This window comes from Netta rufina, assembly GCF_964035555.1.
Source record: "Netta rufina genome assembly, chromosome: 13".
Taxonomy (NCBI): Eukaryota; Metazoa; Chordata; class Aves; order Anseriformes; family Anatidae; genus Netta; species Netta rufina.
In genome coordinates this window covers 3,639,018-3,656,753 of record NC_140136.1, presented here as the reverse complement: position 1 = coordinate 3,656,753, position 17,736 = coordinate 3,639,018, and the positions used below count along the sequence as shown (strand labels likewise).

Below are 17,736 nucleotides of genomic sequence, written 5' to 3'. Positions count from 1 at the left end.
GGTGTCTCAACCCCATGTCCAGTCTCTCCCATTGTCAGGCACAGGCTGACTCATGTCCCCTTCCTCACTTTCCATTTGGCCATGTCATTTCCAAAGCACCTTTCTTCCCTATTCCCCACCCATGCATATGGATTTATTTTTACCCGATGGCCACATCTTCCCTTTCTTCAAAATCATTTGTGGAAAGCTAATGTCAACTTGGTTTAATTAAAGCCTCTGCGTGTTTATCATGTCTTTAAATCATTTCCTTCAAGCAGCCTTCATACAAAGTTATCACTTTGTCAAGACATGATCTGAAACCACGGCTCAAGGCACAGCGGGAAGCACACAAAGGGAGAGCCGAGTAGCCTGGAAAGTTTGGGTGAGCTGTTTGCTAGACGCTGCCGAGCCCACCCCTCCAAGACCTTTATTTCCCCCTGCGGCAGCTGTCATCTGATCCCACGCTTTGGCTTTGAATGGGGCTCTCTGAGGATGCCAGATGTTGGGAACAAAGGTCTAAAAATAATCTTTCCAAATAATCTTCCCATCTATCATTCAAGGAAAGCATGTGCTTTGTGTGAACATGTGAGCGGAGAACCCAATCTAACTTTGCGTAGAGAAGTTCAACGGCAGCTCCTGGCTTCTGCTCGTGGGCTCTCCTTTTTTTTCCTTTTTTTTTTCCCTTTCCCTTCCCAGAAGCTGCGCAGCAGAAAGCAGCTCTCCCCAGCGATCAGCCCTCACTCTCCCTCCCTCTCCGTCTCCCTCCCTCCTTGCCAGGACTCTGAATCGCCTAGATCCTGGAAAGCTGAGCTCCTTATTTGATCTCTCATTGGGAAAAATGGATTCCAGGATGCCGTCAGAGATGATTTTCTGTAAAAAGATCTTCACTGCAGCTTTGTGTGTCTTAATTTTGCTGCCAGACTCAGGCTATGCAAGGCATCTCTGGAAACGTGCTCTACATCTGAAAATGACGGAGAAATATGATGTGAGTAGCCTGCGGTGGGGTGATTTTGGGGAGCTGGGTGTGCTCACTCTGAAATGGGAGCTTTCCTTATGTGTGTGTATCATTTTAGAACAAGAAGCATTTGAATGCACAGCCAGTCTCTATAAAAGGGCTGTGTTAAGTTTCCCAGGCTGTGCTAAACTTTTGCCACCTAGCTGTTGCAATGGGAATCTTGTAAAGCATGCTGAAAATATCAGAGCTGCAATTGTCACTGTTTTTCCTAGAAACTTCATAGGGCAACAAGGGAAGGCTGAATGGGGAATGCAAAAACTACATGGCTGGGAATAGATTTAGTGAAAAGAAAATAATGTGATTATCTTCTCAGAGCAGGGAGGAGGGTTCCCTGCTCAGTTCCCTGCTGCCTTTTGGGGTAACTTTGGGTAAATACCTCCATCTCCTAGTGATAATGGGAGTGCTGGAGCACTTGCTGTGCCTGTGTGCCAGAGGGGGAAAATGAGCTGTGTGGCTGTTCACTAGTGGGGTACTGAGCACCACCAGCATCATTCCCAAATCTGCTGTGGTACTTACAGCAGTAGCACTGGGATTGAAACTGAAGCAGCAACAAGTTGCCAACTGTTGGAGATGGCCATGGGGGATTGCCTTGGTCAGTCTGTTTTCTCATGCTCAGGTTTAATTTCATTTTACAGCAGTTGAAAACAGCTGTATAAACAGCTTCTTGGTGTCACAGGGGGATTTCTCCACTTGTTTTCTGCAGCCACATACAAAGGTTTTTAATTTAAAATGGATGGGGTTTGGCCCATGACATCTAGAGTGATGTGTGGGGACAACTACAGTTGGATTGTGTGACTGCTGATTCAGAAGGGTGATCTATCTTTTGCCCATGCTGAATGAAATTAGATACGGTGCATTTGTCTCACTGAAATTTTGCAGAAAATGTGTTAATATTTTAAAGGTAACCTGTTATTTTCAGACCTGAAGTTTTCTTCACTGAAGCTTCCCTTGGGACAGTGTCTGGTTTGCACTTTAATTGGAAAATGAACCAAAGAGCTGTGTTTTGTACAGACCCGTTCATTGGAAAAGTGTATTCATTAGTATGTTCTTCTGTCGTATTTCAACATGAGGCTCAAATTCAGTAGGATTGTAGTGTAAATGTCCCAGAGAGATAGGACAGGAGCAGAACAGGTATTTACATGTTGATCTTCAGATAATGTGCTGTGTAGAGGCACGGAGCCCACTCCCCTGAGGACAAATCCTCTTTCAATCTGCAGTTTTTCAAAGGGCTGTTTTTTCTGGCAGCCATGAACCCAGGTGCTACTGATCTGGCATGCTCAGCTAGAACTGCTCATATTGACAGAAACATTTCATTTGGGAAAACAGAAAGCGCCTTTCTTTTTTCTTCACCTCAGAGATTCGTGAGGAGGAAGGCCGTCCTCTCCCCATCCTCTTCTCCACCAAGACCCGGTTTCAGCAGCATCCTTTCCTCATCAGAGAGATGCTTTCTTTTTCTACCAAATGTTGTCTGTTCCCTACAGTTAGGAAATCAGAGGCTTTGGGTGGAACAGCTGATTTAGGAGGCACTTGGATAGAGAGATAACAGATGGAGGCGCTCATGGCAGAGCAAAGCCATACGGGAGATGGGCCAAAGACCATATCCAGGAGACACCCAGGAGGACTTGGGCAAGGTTTTTAGGGGGAGGAGGATGAGAGAGGCAGGGAGGTGACAGAATAGGTGTCCAAATCCAAAATTCAGTCCAGAGAATGCATCCACCCAACCAAGGGCTGCAGAATGATGGATGGGCAGGTGTTACGATGAGGAACCAGCTTGAGCTCCAGCCAGGAGTTGTTCATTATGGACTCTGAGGAAAGGTTTTGGTTGGAAGGGAGGAGCTGATTGAGAACAGAGAAAGAGGATGGAGAATGTAATGACAAGAAATGTCTGGCAGTCAGGTTGGGATAGAGGGCCAGCTTTTTAGCAAATCCTTGTATTTTCCAGTCAGAGGGACCCTCCTCGAGGTCAGTGATCTGCAGCGTTGTTCTGCAGCCTGCTGCACAGTCTGGACTGTTCCCAAAGGGGAGAGGGAGGGAGCTGGCTGGGAATGGCCTTCAATTTATTATCAAGACACCCACACGTCTACTGGGAAAACCTGGGGCAGTCCTGAATTTATTCCGGTGTCTACTACATCAAGCATTTTAGGGGGAAAAAAAAAATCCAGTCTTTAAAGATTTCCAGAAACAAAGAATTCCTTATAGCTGCTGTAATGTTCCTCCAACAATTTATTTACCCTATAGCTAGCTGTAATACATCAACAAGGAGATATGCTCTTTGTCTATCAGATTAGCACACTTCATGTTGAGGCTTCTATCCCATGTGTGGCTAAGAGTAACATACAAGTAGAGCCTCTCTCAGCCTTTAAAACCTGCATACATACATATGTTGCACTCTATTCCCTGTTTTCCAGTCCTCTTATCACTATCATGCATTTTACAACAGTCTTCCAGTACTGTAGATGCTGGGTCTTGTTTCAGAGAAAATGCGGTTTATGGCTTTTGTCTGGAAACACCTTCCAGGGCCAGAGCTGGTGACTGGAGGCTGACAAAAACCTCACATGTGATCTTAGACATGGCTATGAATATGAATTAGCAGAGAGCCGTGCTTTGGCACAAGTCCAGGGTCCAGATTCAGGTGCAAATAACAGAACAGATTTGGGATTGTTTAAAGGTATCCTGCAGTTACCATTGAAAATATGAGTTGGAAGTGAGTGGTTGCATTCAAGTTTTCCATGATCAACTTTACTGACTTCTAGGGTTCTTAGCTGAACTCTAAACTTCTTACTTTACCTTGTGTCTGCATAACTCTAATGCAGATATTTTCATTAAAATCAGTTTCCATGGGGTATGACAGTTTGCCTCCGGAATTGAAAAAGATTCTTAGAAGAAGGAATTCTGACGGTTGTCACAATCTGTAAAAGTGATGAATCCAAGCTATGTTCCAAGCCAAACTGAATCCTTGGAGAGATTTTATAGAGACCTTGTAGCCCTTACCTAGAGACATCCTTAGCCAGGCTGCTTTATGAATGAGAGAATCCTGTTTCCCACTGAGATTTCAGCAGGCATAAAGCAGTGGCGATAATTTTATTAGACAAAATTCACAGGAATAATTTATTGTCTATGAGGTTTAGAATGGCAGGGATTAAGTGCAGTAGCTGATCAAAGAAAATGGGCAGCAAGGTCATGAAGGCCAAAGATATTTGGCAGAAAACTTTACATTGTTCCCAAACGGAAATCTCATTCATTGAGCTGGGTGTTCATTGTAATTTTGGCTTCTTGGTTTCTGAATCATCTGTAAAGCCACTGCAGTAGCTGTTTGTGTTTGCTGTTTTCCCATGTATCCATTATTTGCCAGTGTTATTTTGATCCCTATGTTTTCAGTCTGCAGATACATGCCCCCTCAAATAGGGAGACTTGTTAAGTGTTTGCAACTTATGTGGTCCAAGTATTTCTCCATTTAAAATCCAACAACAAACAAGTTGAATTTTAGGCATATTGGGGTTAAGAGCACATTGCTTCAAAGCTGGAATGTTTTCAGCTTTTTGAGGAACAGTTTAATGTGTTAGCTGGCACCTTGCTTTGCACTTTAACATTGAAGCATCATGAAAAGTAGGGAATGTATTTTTAAACTTTTCTTGTGGATCAAACAGCACATCAGTTCATGGATAGACAATCTTATGGAAGGAATCTTGAGTAGTTTCTTATTCACTGTGTGTAAGAAACTCAGGCAAAAGCAGAAGAAAGGGAACTGTTGATAGTGGGACCTGGCTGATACTGGGAACAGGGCAGAAGGCTGTTTACAGAAACATTAGCAGTTCTGTGTCTTATGTGCAGATATACACACATTAAAGAAAATCCTATACCTGGTTAAATAATGTACACCTTTTAGTATAAATTAAAACTTCTAATCATCCTAACTCTGCTCTGTACTTGTGTATTTGCTGACTCAATGACTGCAAAGCAGGCAGCTGAGAAACTTGCTCTCCATTTCCCCCTAGCTATTGCCCAAAGAAATGAAATCAGCTCTGATGCAAAAACAACCACGTCAGCAATACAATTATATCCTAGGTACAATACATGGCAAAGCATGGAAGCAAAACTTCTCACACTGGTAGCACAAATAATGTGAATCATTACTTTGTTTGGTATTCGGTGGTGTGTAGCAGCAGAGGCTGAGCAGGCCGGGGGTCAGTCCCCAGGGCTATGGGCCCCTTCACAGATCAATTGAGTGCTAAAGTTTTGGCAAGCGTTCTCATGTTAGATGTGAGCGACAGTCAGTGTTCATTCCTTCAGCTCAAAAACACAGTGGAAGTATTAGACTACCAAGGGAGCATTCAGCTTGTGGACTTGGGATGAGTGCAGGCTACCTCCTGGGGCCTCCCCTAGGATGTGTTTTTGGGCACTACGTGTGGTGACATGCTGTTTTGCAACACATTTTGCACACATGTTCCACAGAAGCCATTGGAGCTTTCAACAATTAGAATGAAGCAGCATCGGGATAAAGAAGGATATTAGTCTCACCCCAAATTTCTCCATAGTCTGATGGTGAAATTTCCCTGGACCCCCTCGGGGACAGTTGCACCACATTTTTTTTTTTCTTGGAATAACAACCCAGTTGTTCATCACAGATTTCAAAACACAGCAGTGATGGGGCCAAGTATCTACAGGGCTCTTAAACCAAGCAGCCTGCCAGTGCTCTTACTTCCAGCTTTGGGCTAGGCCTTGATAAAAAGGGCAAATCCAGGATCTGTCTTCTGATTTGACCAGAGCTGTATTAATGTGTGTTTATTAATAAATCTGAGAACTGATTTTTGCCCTTTGTGAGCACTTTATGCTGCTCTGGGGAGCTAGGTTTAAGGCCAGAGATGAGTGTTTTAGCTAAAGGTGAAAAAGGAACGGGCCAGGGTGAATCACCTCTGATGGAGGGAGTTGGCTGCTTGCTAAAATGTCACCAGCACAGATAATATCTCAGTGCTGCCTCTTACAAATGTTTCTGGTAAAATCCTGTGCCTGTTAATCCACTTTAAATCCCCCTTTCCTTTCAGTGTGTGGAGCAGCTGGGCTCCTTTCTGCTGTAGTTGAACACCACCTCATTTGCTGTGTGATTAAACTGACATCACCTGCACAGCTCTTACCCAGATCATTTCCAGTTTGAGAAATAGTTTCTAATTTAACAACCCAGACCTCTACAGTGGATTAGCTTGAAAGACTTTGTACCTCTCCCCTAGAAGTTTTGGTCCAGTAGGAGGTGATGAAGGGTGAAGGAACCTGCTCTGGAGACAGGTACTACCTGGGACATCAGTTCCAGATCCCTTTGGGGATCAAAACAAGTGTGAACTCCACACAAAAATTTGATGGTTTGGGGTTTCCAAAGAAGGTGCTAATGTGGTTATATAGCTGTGTCTTCAGTGCATTGGAGATGGGGCTGGGAAAGCAGAGCATATAATTGTTCTGCCTCATGAATACTTGAGAACTGCTTTGAAAATCCCCCTTCTATTTCAATTTATGGGATGGTTGGTACTCTCCTTATGCCAAACCTGTGTTTTTCCTTTTCTTTTCTTTGCAAGGATTATGAGTACCCTCTTCATTCTCACAGTGCCCACTACCAGAAGAATGACCGCTGCCCACCTCCGCCCCAGACTTTGCCTGACCGAGCCTGCGAGGTGCCCAGCTGCCGCTCCGATTCCGAGTGCGAGAGGCACAAACGCTGCTGCTACAACGGGTGCATCTATGCCTGCCTTGAGTCTGTGCAGCCACCACCAGGTAGAGAGGCCAGCAGTCAAATTGGGGCAGAACCATGTAAAAATTTTGGTAGTCGCCTCCATGTGCAGCAGGTCACAGGTGTGAGGTGTGGTTGGTGTGAGTTTGAGGATAAAACTGTTTCTGCACTTCTGAATTCTTGCAGATGAGTTTGGCATGACTGCTGAGTCAAGAAATTAGCTAAAGTCAGCTGGTGTTGTGAAATTTCTATTAGCACAAGTGGTAGAATTCCTCTAATGCCAGCCCTTTTCCTGGGATTGTGATAAATCAATAAATAAAGAATCCTAATCTGGATTAGTGCTCACAGGATCCAGACAACCAACTCACCTGATCCATGCCATGGGAATGGAGGATCCACTCAAATCCATCCGTCAGGATCCTGGCAGCCTCATCCTGCCAGTTACAGAATATCTGTGATTTTTCTATAACAGCATGCCCTTTGACAGCTGCACCTTGACTCTGTGCTTTCTCATTTCTTTTACAGTTTTAGACTGGTTGGTTCAGCCCAAACCCCGCTGGCTGGGAGGAAATGGATGGCTTTTGGATGGCCCAGAGGAAGTCTTACAAGGTACAGAATGTTTCACTGTCTTCTCTGTGATATGGGTAATTGTACAAAAGACAGTAAATAGTATATTCAACATATACAGGGCTTTCCAGGGACTTTGGCATGCTGGGGCTGCTCATATTTGCCTGTAGTTTCTGCACAAATGACGCTGTTGTACAGGGCACTAGTTTCTGGTGCAATAAATCAGTTTTTCTATGGGAACAGATGGAAATCCTGTGCTAGGAGAGCTTGATCAGATCAGATCTGCCCTTCCAGAGCAAAGTGCAACACACAGGGGGAAGCCGGGAGGCAGCAGAGCACTAGGAATACTCCAGGGAACTGTGCTTTTATCCATTCTTTAAATAAGTAGAAATGCATGGTTTTTTAGAAAAAATTTTTGTCAGTATACATGGATTTTCTGCCAGCTGCTTGACAGTCTGTGTGCAGGCTTGGTTCAGGGGGTCTCGTAACCTGGAGTGGCCTCACTGCGCTGATGCCCTGGGATGGGGACTCAGTTCTGGCTCTTGTGTCAGAAGACTGCCTTAAACAGAAGCCCAGGCAAAATGCTGCAGAGTTGAGGGAAGCTGAGATAGAGCTGGGAGCATCAAAGCTTGAGGACTGCTAACAAGATTGAGCTTCTCAATTAATTCCACAGAGAAAGGACTTTTAATTACATTTTTCAAATACCTCAAAATGTAACATGGAGGCAGCAGGGAGGCAGGAAATTTTCTTCTATGACACATCCTGACATGTATTTATGCCTGAAGTTCTTCATTTCATCACAGAAAGGCTATTCCAGCTTTTGATCAGCTGTAGTCAGACACAGGTAGTGCCAGTAAATTACCCTCTTTGGTCTTCCACAGATGGTATCAGACTTAGCAAACCTTAATTCCCATCCATGATGGAAACACCTCGCTCTTCAAGGGGAAATTCTGCTTCCATCTTGTTGGAGTTGCCCTGGTAGAATTAAGATAAAATAGGTCCTTCCTCATCCATCCCTGTCATGCTTGTGTTATTTGTTACTATTTTATCACCTTTATCTCAGCTTGAGGGAATAATTAGTGAAGAGCCATCAGTCATGACATGGGAATTACAGCAGAGGTTGTTGAAATTAAAAACCTGGCAAATGAAAGGGTGGAGTGTCCCTGCATAGGCTGTATGCTTAGTATACATAAGCACCACCTGAAAGTCCAGCTTTACCTTCTTATTCTGCTCTGTGCCTGCTAGATATCCAGGGTCAAGGCAGTTAAGGACTCTGGTAGTGGCAGGGGTGGCACTGCCTTACTCCATCCGCACTGACTCACACCTGAGGTTTAAATTCATTAGTACTGTAATGGGTGTGGAACAAAGAATAAAGCAGCAAATGGACAGCTTCCTGCTCACGTTTCCCTGATTCCCCAGCCAGCCCCAAACATTGGCTGGAACAGACTGCTCAGAGGCAATACCAGTGTGGGGAGACACTCATCAGTGCCCACCACAGTAGACAGTGTTGGTCTGTCTTCACCTCACTTCAGCCCCTGCAAAACAGGCTGTGTGTAGGGTGGTGGTACAGGCAGATGGGCTGATCTGGGCTCTCTATATTGAGTTAGGAAAAAAAAAAAAAAAAATCAGGTTCTGTATCAAGTGTGAACATGGCCATCTACTCTGCCAGACTTCTCTAGAGGTGTTAGGTCCTTGGCAGCCTCACTTGGGAAGTGGTCAGAAATCCTGTCTGGGAGGAGATGCAGAAGAAGGTGGCCTTGCTGCTGTATTGTGTTTACCCAGGGGTGATAAAGCCACAATTTATGATCTTCAGGCTTCTCTTGCAGCTGAGGCCTGCAGCACCACTGAGGATGGAGATGAGCCTCTGCATTGCCCCACAGGGTATGAATGCCATATCATCAACCCCGGTAACACAGCTGAAGGAATCCCCAACAGGGGCCAATGCATCAAGCTCCGTGGAAATCCAGGTCAGTTGACTGGAAATCTCCCTTCCTTTCTTGTTCTGCCAAGCAAGCACCAGTGAGAGATGAGTTTTTGGCCTTGATTTTATTATTTGATATGCTTTCTTTAATAACTTCCCTAGTGTAATTTATAGCTCTATGGTTCTTAGACACTAGCTATTTCTAGGGTCATTTTTATGTAATAAAATGGTAAACAAACAAAAAAAAAAAAACTAGCTGGAACTTGAACTTTGTAAATCAATGATAGTTGGTCTCAAATTTTACTCCAATTTTCTTTCATTTGAGGAAGTCTGTGATTCCCTGACTCATAGCTACTGAAAAGGACGTAACATTATAGTGGCCATCAGTTAACCACTCTCAGGGAAAGTGAGTTGTGCCCGCGTGGTTCAATAATCTAAACAGGTTTATAAGAGGTTTATAGCAGTCTAAGCTATTTCAGCTGCAGAGGCCTTCTGTTTTCTTGTTTGTGAGATTATTACTTCTATATCTGTGCTGTACATGGAAAGCTGCAGTTTAACACAGGGAATGAAGGCTGGTGAGATGTATTCTCATTATGTCCTTTCTTTTTCAGATGGACGCAACCTGAGGCAAAAATACTACAAGGAGTATTTTGGTAAGCAATTGGCATGAAGTGTTTGCTATTATTAAGCCCTATAGCTATTGCATTGCTTACAGGGAATTTGCGGCTTATGAAATCAAGGTCCTTGAACAGCAGAAGGAGATTCTTTAGTCTGAACTCTCAGTGTCTTGGCTGAAAGATCTTATTTTCGTATCTGCAGTGCCCTGACTACGGGAATCTTGGGAACCAGTATTGCCAGCTGTGACACATGGTGCTGAATGATACAGCCTTCTGCCAGGGGTTCCCACCCAAGGGCGAGAAACACCCAATCCAGCAACCTTTTGTTCTTTTGAAGTATATTTTTGGAGCTTTGGTCATGGCCCAGGATGTCTTGCAGATGAACACAGAACTCAGTCAAAAGCAGGGTCTGTTGCTGAGAATTTACATGTATATTGGGGTATATGGACCCAGAGGGCAACAGTCAGGTCAAGCTGGAAGTGATATTCAGGTATAACTAGACAAGACCTTTGATAGCATCAGACTTGCAGCCAGCCAAGTTTGGCCAGTTCAGCTGATGAAACTATGAAAGGTTTTCCTGTCCTCAGTCCAGCCAGCTATCACAGCCCTAGCAGAGAACAGATAAATAATGACCCTGATAAAATTGCTCTGCTAAGAGTTCCTTGTGAAAATATTTGCCACAGACTAATCTGCAATCTAACCTTGCTGAGATTTGTTTTTACAGGTAGTAATTCCAACAATGTGGTCGGCTACGTGAAAAACCAGCAGAAGCATTTGGGCTAAAATCAAAGGTGTGCCTGGGTGAGTGTCCTGTGAGTAAAGGGAGAGCTGGGTGAAAGCAGTTGGTGCTTAGTATGCAATTATTTAAAGAAATAGTTGTTTGAGGCTGAAATGACCTCTCATCAAAACACAAGCATAATAACAGCACCTTAAAACTGCGTGCAGATGGATATCTCAGGCTCTAAGAGTAGAGCTGAAACAGCTCTGCAGACAGATGGTGCTGTGGAAGTATCCTGAGAATCTGTGGCATTGCAGATAGAGCTCTGCAAAATGTCCACGGATAAATTGGCGTCTTTCCCAACTTTTGCTCTCTCCCTCCCACTTTTTATTTGAATTCCACAAGACGGACCTGTTTTTTGAAAAACCTTTGCTTTCTAAGTATTTACAGGACAAAGTGATTTTCAAGGTGAAAAATGCTGTGAAACTTTGTGAGCTTTAAGACTTTAAAGTTTTAATTTAGGGGCTTCTACTGCAGGTATTACTGCTGCTGCAAGACAAAGTAAAAGGATGGATTGCAGTCAGGGTCAGTCTTGCAAATACTTAAGCATATGGGTGACTTTGTGGGGTAACTTTAAGCGCATGTACATTTGTCCTGAAGAATGTGTCCCACTCAGGTGAGTAAATGTACTTGTCTGGCCGGACGAAAGAGCTCCCCGACTTTCATCAGGCTTTGAATTAGGCAAGAGTGAAAATATTTATTATACTGAAGATTCTGTTCCAAGATGGTATTCTCAACACTTTTAGCTTCACTTTAAAGCTAACCTGAACTTAACTGGCAGTTAAGAAAACAAAGCAGTTAAGTGTGTCTTTTATGTACCTACGTCAGGGTGACGGTTAAGATTCCATGACTACGTAAGGACAAGCTCTGTATAAACATCCTAGGAAGGATAAATATTTTAATTCCTTTTTCTGTTTGATTTCTTGCCCAGCCAGACCACTCTGTTAAGCAGCTTTCAAGGAATGATTTACTCAACGTTTTTCTTTTGGAAGAATTCTAGTCCTAAATCTACATGAGCATGTCTCCGCCATTACCCCGAACCCTGCCCATCAATGACAAAAAGACTTCACTTTTCAAGAAACAGGAGGAGTCTGGATTTTAAGCCTATCATCTTGGGGAGGAATATGATTCCCTGAAAGAAACCACATTATTTATGAGCTGCCCTTCTACTGACAAAATGTAAATATCACCAAGCGGATCCCTGCAAGCCGCAGTGCCCTTATCAGGCTGCTGGCACACAGCCTGCTCTCTGTGTGCATCTTAAGGGACTGATTCAGATTTCAGTACCAGAAACATAACTCAGTAGTATAAAGAATGAAATGCAGTCAGAATCATACCAAAATATTATATTTAAATTGTATGAAAATAATCAAGACTAAAGGAGCTCTGTGTAAAAAAACAGTCCCTGCCTATCTCAAAGAATTACTTCATGAAAGTTTTCTCATAAGCGTCAACATTGAAGAAACCTGCAGGTTTCTTTTTTTCCTATTTATAGCTGGGGTTCACCAGGTTTGAGACCCAGTCTACAACCCTAAGCCTGAAATATTAAAAATTTGAGGAGGTAGGAGCAAAAAAAATAAAATTCTTTAAGTTATGTTCCGTAAGCATCTCAGTCTGATGAGCTGCGGACTAAGAGCTGGTGATTGCTTAGATATTGCAGAAAAATCTATTCAGTTAGAGAAACATGCATGACAACTTCTTGAAGTTGTTGTTTTTAGCCAGCACAGTTAATGCTCACAAGTTTTATATCTGTCTTTTTGTACCTGCAAAACGTCAGCAGTAGGGCTGAAGTCTGGCTATTTTGTGCACCTATTAGGTAAAAGCAGGATAAATGTGTGATTATAAGGACTGGCTGGCAGGTGGGCACCTTCTTTCTAGAAGTCCTGTACCTTTATGTTGACTCCATAAATCCTTAAGGTCACATTATTTGTGTTTTGGCCTTTACAGCTTCTTTCAGCTACTTAGCAGTAGGAAATGGAAAACACATTTTCTGCTAATGCTTTCTTTTTCTATGGCAGCTCCTAAAGGGATGGTTCCATTTCATTCCAACAAATCTGTCGGAATTACTAGGCAAAGGAAGATATTTTGGGTTCCTTGTTTAGTACATGTCCCCATCTGCATGCATAAAATTAGCATTTTGATATGCAGAATAGTAGCAGTGTTTATAAATACCCGATTCACAAATACAAGTGCTTGCTTCCCCCCACCAACTAAGAGGTTTTTCTTTCCATTCACTGATAGTTTAAGCCAAAGCTCAGACGCTTATAAAACACTTGATACTTTGCATATGACATTTGCAGCTGGAGAGATGAGAGATGCCAAACCACTCTTTGTTTTCTTTCATAAACAGATTTGCTCCTCAGTGCTTTATGGAGCAAAAAAAAACAGATGAAGAGCTCCACATGTTCCTAAATCTCTTAATTCATTGAACTCCATTCAATTCTACATGCCTTTGCTCCAAGTTCTAGGAATTAAATGCAACTGTATTCCAACAGATCTATTTTTGTAATTTTATCCAAAACTACTTAATGTTAGTGAATACATTCACTGCAGCGGTTGCTTTTTGGTGGCTAGAGAGGGCACACACCTGATCACCTTGCCTGATGGGTTGTTAAAGATATTTTCTAATTGCATAAGGCATTTTTAAAAAAGAAAAATTACAGATTAATAATTTGTTAATGGTTTTCTGTTTATGGGGTGTTATCAGAGACATCACCCTTCCTCATGGTGCTATTACATTTGGTTTTTCAAGTTATCAGTTGTCAAACTCGGAAACAAAAGCCACAGAAGCAGCTTGTATAAATGCTGTGTTTTCAACACTGTCATCCATCACACATTGAAAAGAAAACAGACCAAATGAGTTGTCCTCACCTTATCTTCTCTCCAAAGACAAATGGCTTTACAACACTTCCATGAAGCACAATAGGAAATAGCTAATGTAGCTTGTTTTTCATGTCCCCATGTACACTTTAAAGTATGTTTGGTGCTATAATCAATTGTACAAGTATCACTGCGTGCTAGAAATGCTCATGGCCTGCCGGATCCTCAAGTGCTGCCAGTGGTGTTGGTGAAGCTGCTCTGCCTTGTGGCAGCTGAGGATCTGAGCCAGACCCAGGCAAAACATCTCCTGGTTCGTGTGTCTGCTGCTGGATGTGTGTGGGTTCTGCCACTTTGGTGCTCAATAAAAAAAGTGACCAGTATATTTTTCAACTCTGCCTTGTTTCAGTTGTGTGTTCTTGATGGATGCTTGGCTTTAAATTCTAGGGGAGGGGGGAAAAAAAGGAGAAAAAAAATTAGAAAAAAAAAAATGTGCGTTTTAGGTGTTAGGTAAGCTGAGAAAACACAGGCATGAGAAGACAAAAGTCAGTTGGCCATTAGAAGGAAGGCAACAGACCCCAGAACACATCCTCCACCACCACTGTCCCCTTCCAGGGGGACCACCCTTGTGGGTCAGAAGCTTGCTCAGTTCTTGGAGCCTTCGTTTCTGCTCGAAGAGGAGCTTAGAGTGCTGTGAGGAGGGCAGGGATGATGACCCAGATAAAAGGTGACCTTTTTATTTGACTGGGCGTTTAGCCCAGCTACATCTGTGTTGATTCAGAGATGTTGCTCACTGCCGGATGGCCTTGGGCTGTCAACTCAGGCAGTTTGCGCTGCACGAGCAGCTGCTCAGGCAGCTTTGTGGACAGCTGAGTCTTCCTCAAAGGGTGGAAAAACAAACCAAGTCAAAGTCCAGTGCTGGGCTGGTGCCCACTGGAAGAGCAGCCTGGTGTTGTGTGGCTATGCTGCTGAGCGCTGCATTTCCAGGAACAGGCCAGACTTCACCATCCCACCAGCTCCACCCGTACCCTTCTTGCTCTACCTGCTGGGCTGGAGTAGGCAGGAGTGCCTCTGCGTCACGTCCCTTCTGCCCTGAAACCATAGCTGAGAAGCCACAGGGAGAGAAACTGCCTGTAATTTTGCCAAAGAGGGAAGAGCAGCGGGTTTCATTGCTTAAAAAAGGTTTTCTGTGGCTTTTGAGAAGAGGCCGGCTAGCACTAGATGTCAGCTCTTCAGTCTGGCAGAGATCCTTGGGATCACTTGAATTTCTTGTGGTAATGGTCATCTGGTCTTTTGGATGGGGAGATTACAAGGTGGGTGTACAGGCCTCCTGTTTCCTGCTGTGAACACTTAGTCACAGCATCTCTGAAGAGAAATCCCTCTCTTGGGACTTCAGGAGAGTCCCACACTTTCAAGAAAAGGAGCTGCGTCACAAAATTATATTTTAATTTTACCCATGTTAATGCTAGCAAATATATTTTGCTGATGCAGCTGGCTAACAGGCTTTGTGGAAAATATGAAGTGATTTACAGCATCATCTGCACATCACACCAAAGTGTTATCGGTGCATCCAAGAGCCTAGCAGCTGGAATCAACAGAAGGACAAACATTACAATGGATCGTCACAATGTCAGGGGTCTGCATTAAAAGTGTAATGTGCATCACTAGGTCAGCAATCTGCAGAAGCGGTAAATATGAGAATAAATAAAAAATAATTAAAAAAAAAAAATGCTACTATTTTGACCTACCTAGTTCAGAGTTCAATTAAACTTTATGGTGCAGAAGTGGTTGGTTACCTTCAGGATGCTGTCCCATATTTTCATGTAAAGTGAAGAAGTCTACAAGGTTGAGACAATCCACAGAAGTCTGGAGACGTGGCACACAGCAGAGATGGGTTCATGTAGGCTGTTTTGTACTCTCCCACCTCACACTGTGCACTCAGGCTGGACTTTCCTCTGGCGGTGGTGGCATCAGCTGCCTCTGGCAAACTGCAAGAACAAAAGAGGTGCAGCGGATCAAATACTCCCTACCTTTCATTTCCCTAAAGGCAGAGACCATCTTGAAGATGTGCTTGTGAAGCACTTCTTATTTTAAAAATGATTCGAGTTTTTCTAACCACAGAAGAGATATTTTTGCTGGACTGACAGTATACCATGATGGAAACTGAAAAGCATATTTTAGCATCATTTTTATTCAAGATTAAAAGACACCTTTTTCTGGTTAAGTCCTATTTCTTCACATGATTTTCTCCTTCTAGTTAGCTTTGTAGACAGAGTAGCAAGAACCAGGGGAGAAGCTGTGGAATACAAACAAGGCTTTTTGACAGTTTCCTTGATGGGGACAGGAATGATGGGGTTTGTTGCACCCAACCTGAGCCACCCCACCAGATGAGTCTCCCAACCTAAGCAGCAGAGGCTGTGCAAACAGGAACCAAGGGATTGAACTAAATTCCCCTCTCTTCCTGGTGACAGGCCTAGGAACAGACTAATAATGAAGCAAGGATTTTATCTGGCTTTTTTCAATAGCATTGAAAATAAATGAAAGGGTCTGTGGCTCAGGTTCTTTGCTTTTATAACAGGCTGTGAGTTTTCAAGTCAGAAATCTCCTTATTCTCTACCACCCCTTGCTGCACAGACTGTGCAGCACAGCACTACACAATACTGTCTTTTTCTGAGCAAAAGAGATTTTTCATTTGAAGGCTGTGCCAAGAAGTCCCCTTGTAGGCAGGTCTGCGTTCCCACCAGGAGAAGTGGTTATTCTGCCCAGGGGCATGGGAAAAACCTGACCTGAAAGCAGAACATTCGGACATCTGGGTAGAAGCAAACTCACTAAATTCAACCCATGCACCAGAGGATTTTTCCCTCAAGGTGGCACAAGAGGAGCAGAAGTGTGTCCAGCCCTGCTTATGGTGAAGAAAGCAGGTGAAGGAGACTGAGCCACCTGTGTGCCTCAGGGATCATGCACCATGAAGCCTCTGGGAATGAAGCAGCCCTCTGACACCATTTCCCAGCCTTACCTTAGGCTGCTCTGCTCTCACATCTTCCTCTAAATCAAGCCTCCAAGATGCCAGGCCCAGGAGGGGGAAGTGGTCCTGTATATCAGGATATGAAAACCAATCCACAACAAATACTATCTACATCTATTTTAAAATAAATAAATAAACAGAAGTTTTCTGAATAGCCTGCTTAGAACTGGAGTCTGACCAGCTTTATTGTTAAATTAAATAGGAAACACTATAAAAGTAGTATAATTGCTGCTTTATTAGTAGTAGTAGTAGTAGTAGTAACAGTAGTAGTAGTAGTATAGTATAGTATACAGATTATTTATTATTTTATAGTGTGAAAATCATATGTGACAAGAATGAAGAAATACAACTTGTATTAGTGTTGTTTTCTTTACATTGTGGTCCTGATTCAGTTTATTCCCAGCATTTTCTGAGCCATCAGATAACATAACACATGGATTTTTCTATTAGATTTCCTAACAGACAGAAATCAAAAGCAGCAAGAAAATGAAGCTTCGTTCAGCAGTTTGGCAGAATGCATGGTTAATATTCAGCAATATCTACATTTTCTTTCTGCGTTTATTCCCTGTCATTGGTGCTAAAACGCAACCTCATGTTTCAGGACTGAATGAACATAAAGGTGACAGATGTGGGCATGGTCCTGAGCCCGAAAGACTCTCTCATGATCTGCAGGCCTGCTGGACAGCAATTCATGACACACGATGACTGTGGCACTTTACTCTCACCACATCCTGCTCCTTTCCATGCCCTGCCTGTCTCGGCGGGTCCCTGAGGGGCGCGGGGCTGCAGGCCCAGCACCCAGCGGGTGCCTCCATGCTGACCATGGCACATTAGCCTCCATTCTCCTCACGTTTACCCTGGTTCTGCTCTCCTCTGGGTTGTTTATGCAATGCCCAGCTCCCTGTGCTTCCACTAGCAGCAGCTTTTGGCCAGGAGGGGGAGGTTAAACACAGAAACCAACAGCACGGGCCTGTTGCTCAATTAGCTGTGCTGTCAGCAGTGCGGGGCTAATGAGCACCGTGCTCAGTATCACACAGCCCCAGTGGCGCTATGAGCTCCTCTTGTGTGCTGCTTGCACAGGCGATGGTGAGGCCTTGGAATAAGAAAGGCAAGGACAAACCCTAGTAAATCTTCCTGCCAGCCTTGAGAGGGGGAAAATGGTTTTGCTGCTTTTCTATCAGAGCCACGAGGAGCGACTCAGTAAGGTCCCAAAGCTGTGAACAGACCAAGCTCACTGAGACAACCAGAAGTGTGTGCTCCATCGGGACTACGGCAGTACTACTACAATTCACATAGATTTC

General features: G+C 43.6%; 1 protein-coding gene across 4 annotated transcripts; it reads left to right on the top strand.

Moving 5' to 3' along the window:
* The first annotated feature begins 300 nt into the window (after positions 1–300).
* WFDC1 (WAP four-disulfide core domain 1) lies at positions 301–13,808 on the top strand. 4 transcript variants are annotated; one of them, XM_084294982.1, is made up of 8 exons: positions 301–361; positions 757–964; positions 6,559–6,754; positions 7,236–7,319; positions 9,104–9,244; positions 9,810–9,851; positions 10,540–10,616; positions 11,525–13,808. In XM_084294982.1, the coding sequence occupies exons 2-7, from the start codon at positions 818–820 to the stop codon at positions 10,596–10,598; spliced, it is 669 nt and encodes a 222-aa protein (XP_084151108.1). In that variant the 5' UTR covers positions 301–361; positions 757–817; the 3' UTR covers positions 10,599–10,616; positions 11,525–13,808. The 4 variants fall into 4 exon arrangements, with proteins under 4 accessions (XP_084151108.1, XP_084151107.1, XP_084151109.1 ...); XM_084294981.1 differs by lacking the exon at positions 301–361 and adding an exon at positions 538–628; XM_084294983.1 differs by lacking the exon at positions 301–361 and having other exon boundaries at positions 602–964; positions 11,529–13,808.
* The last annotated feature ends 3,928 nt before the right edge of the window (positions 13,809–17,736 follow it).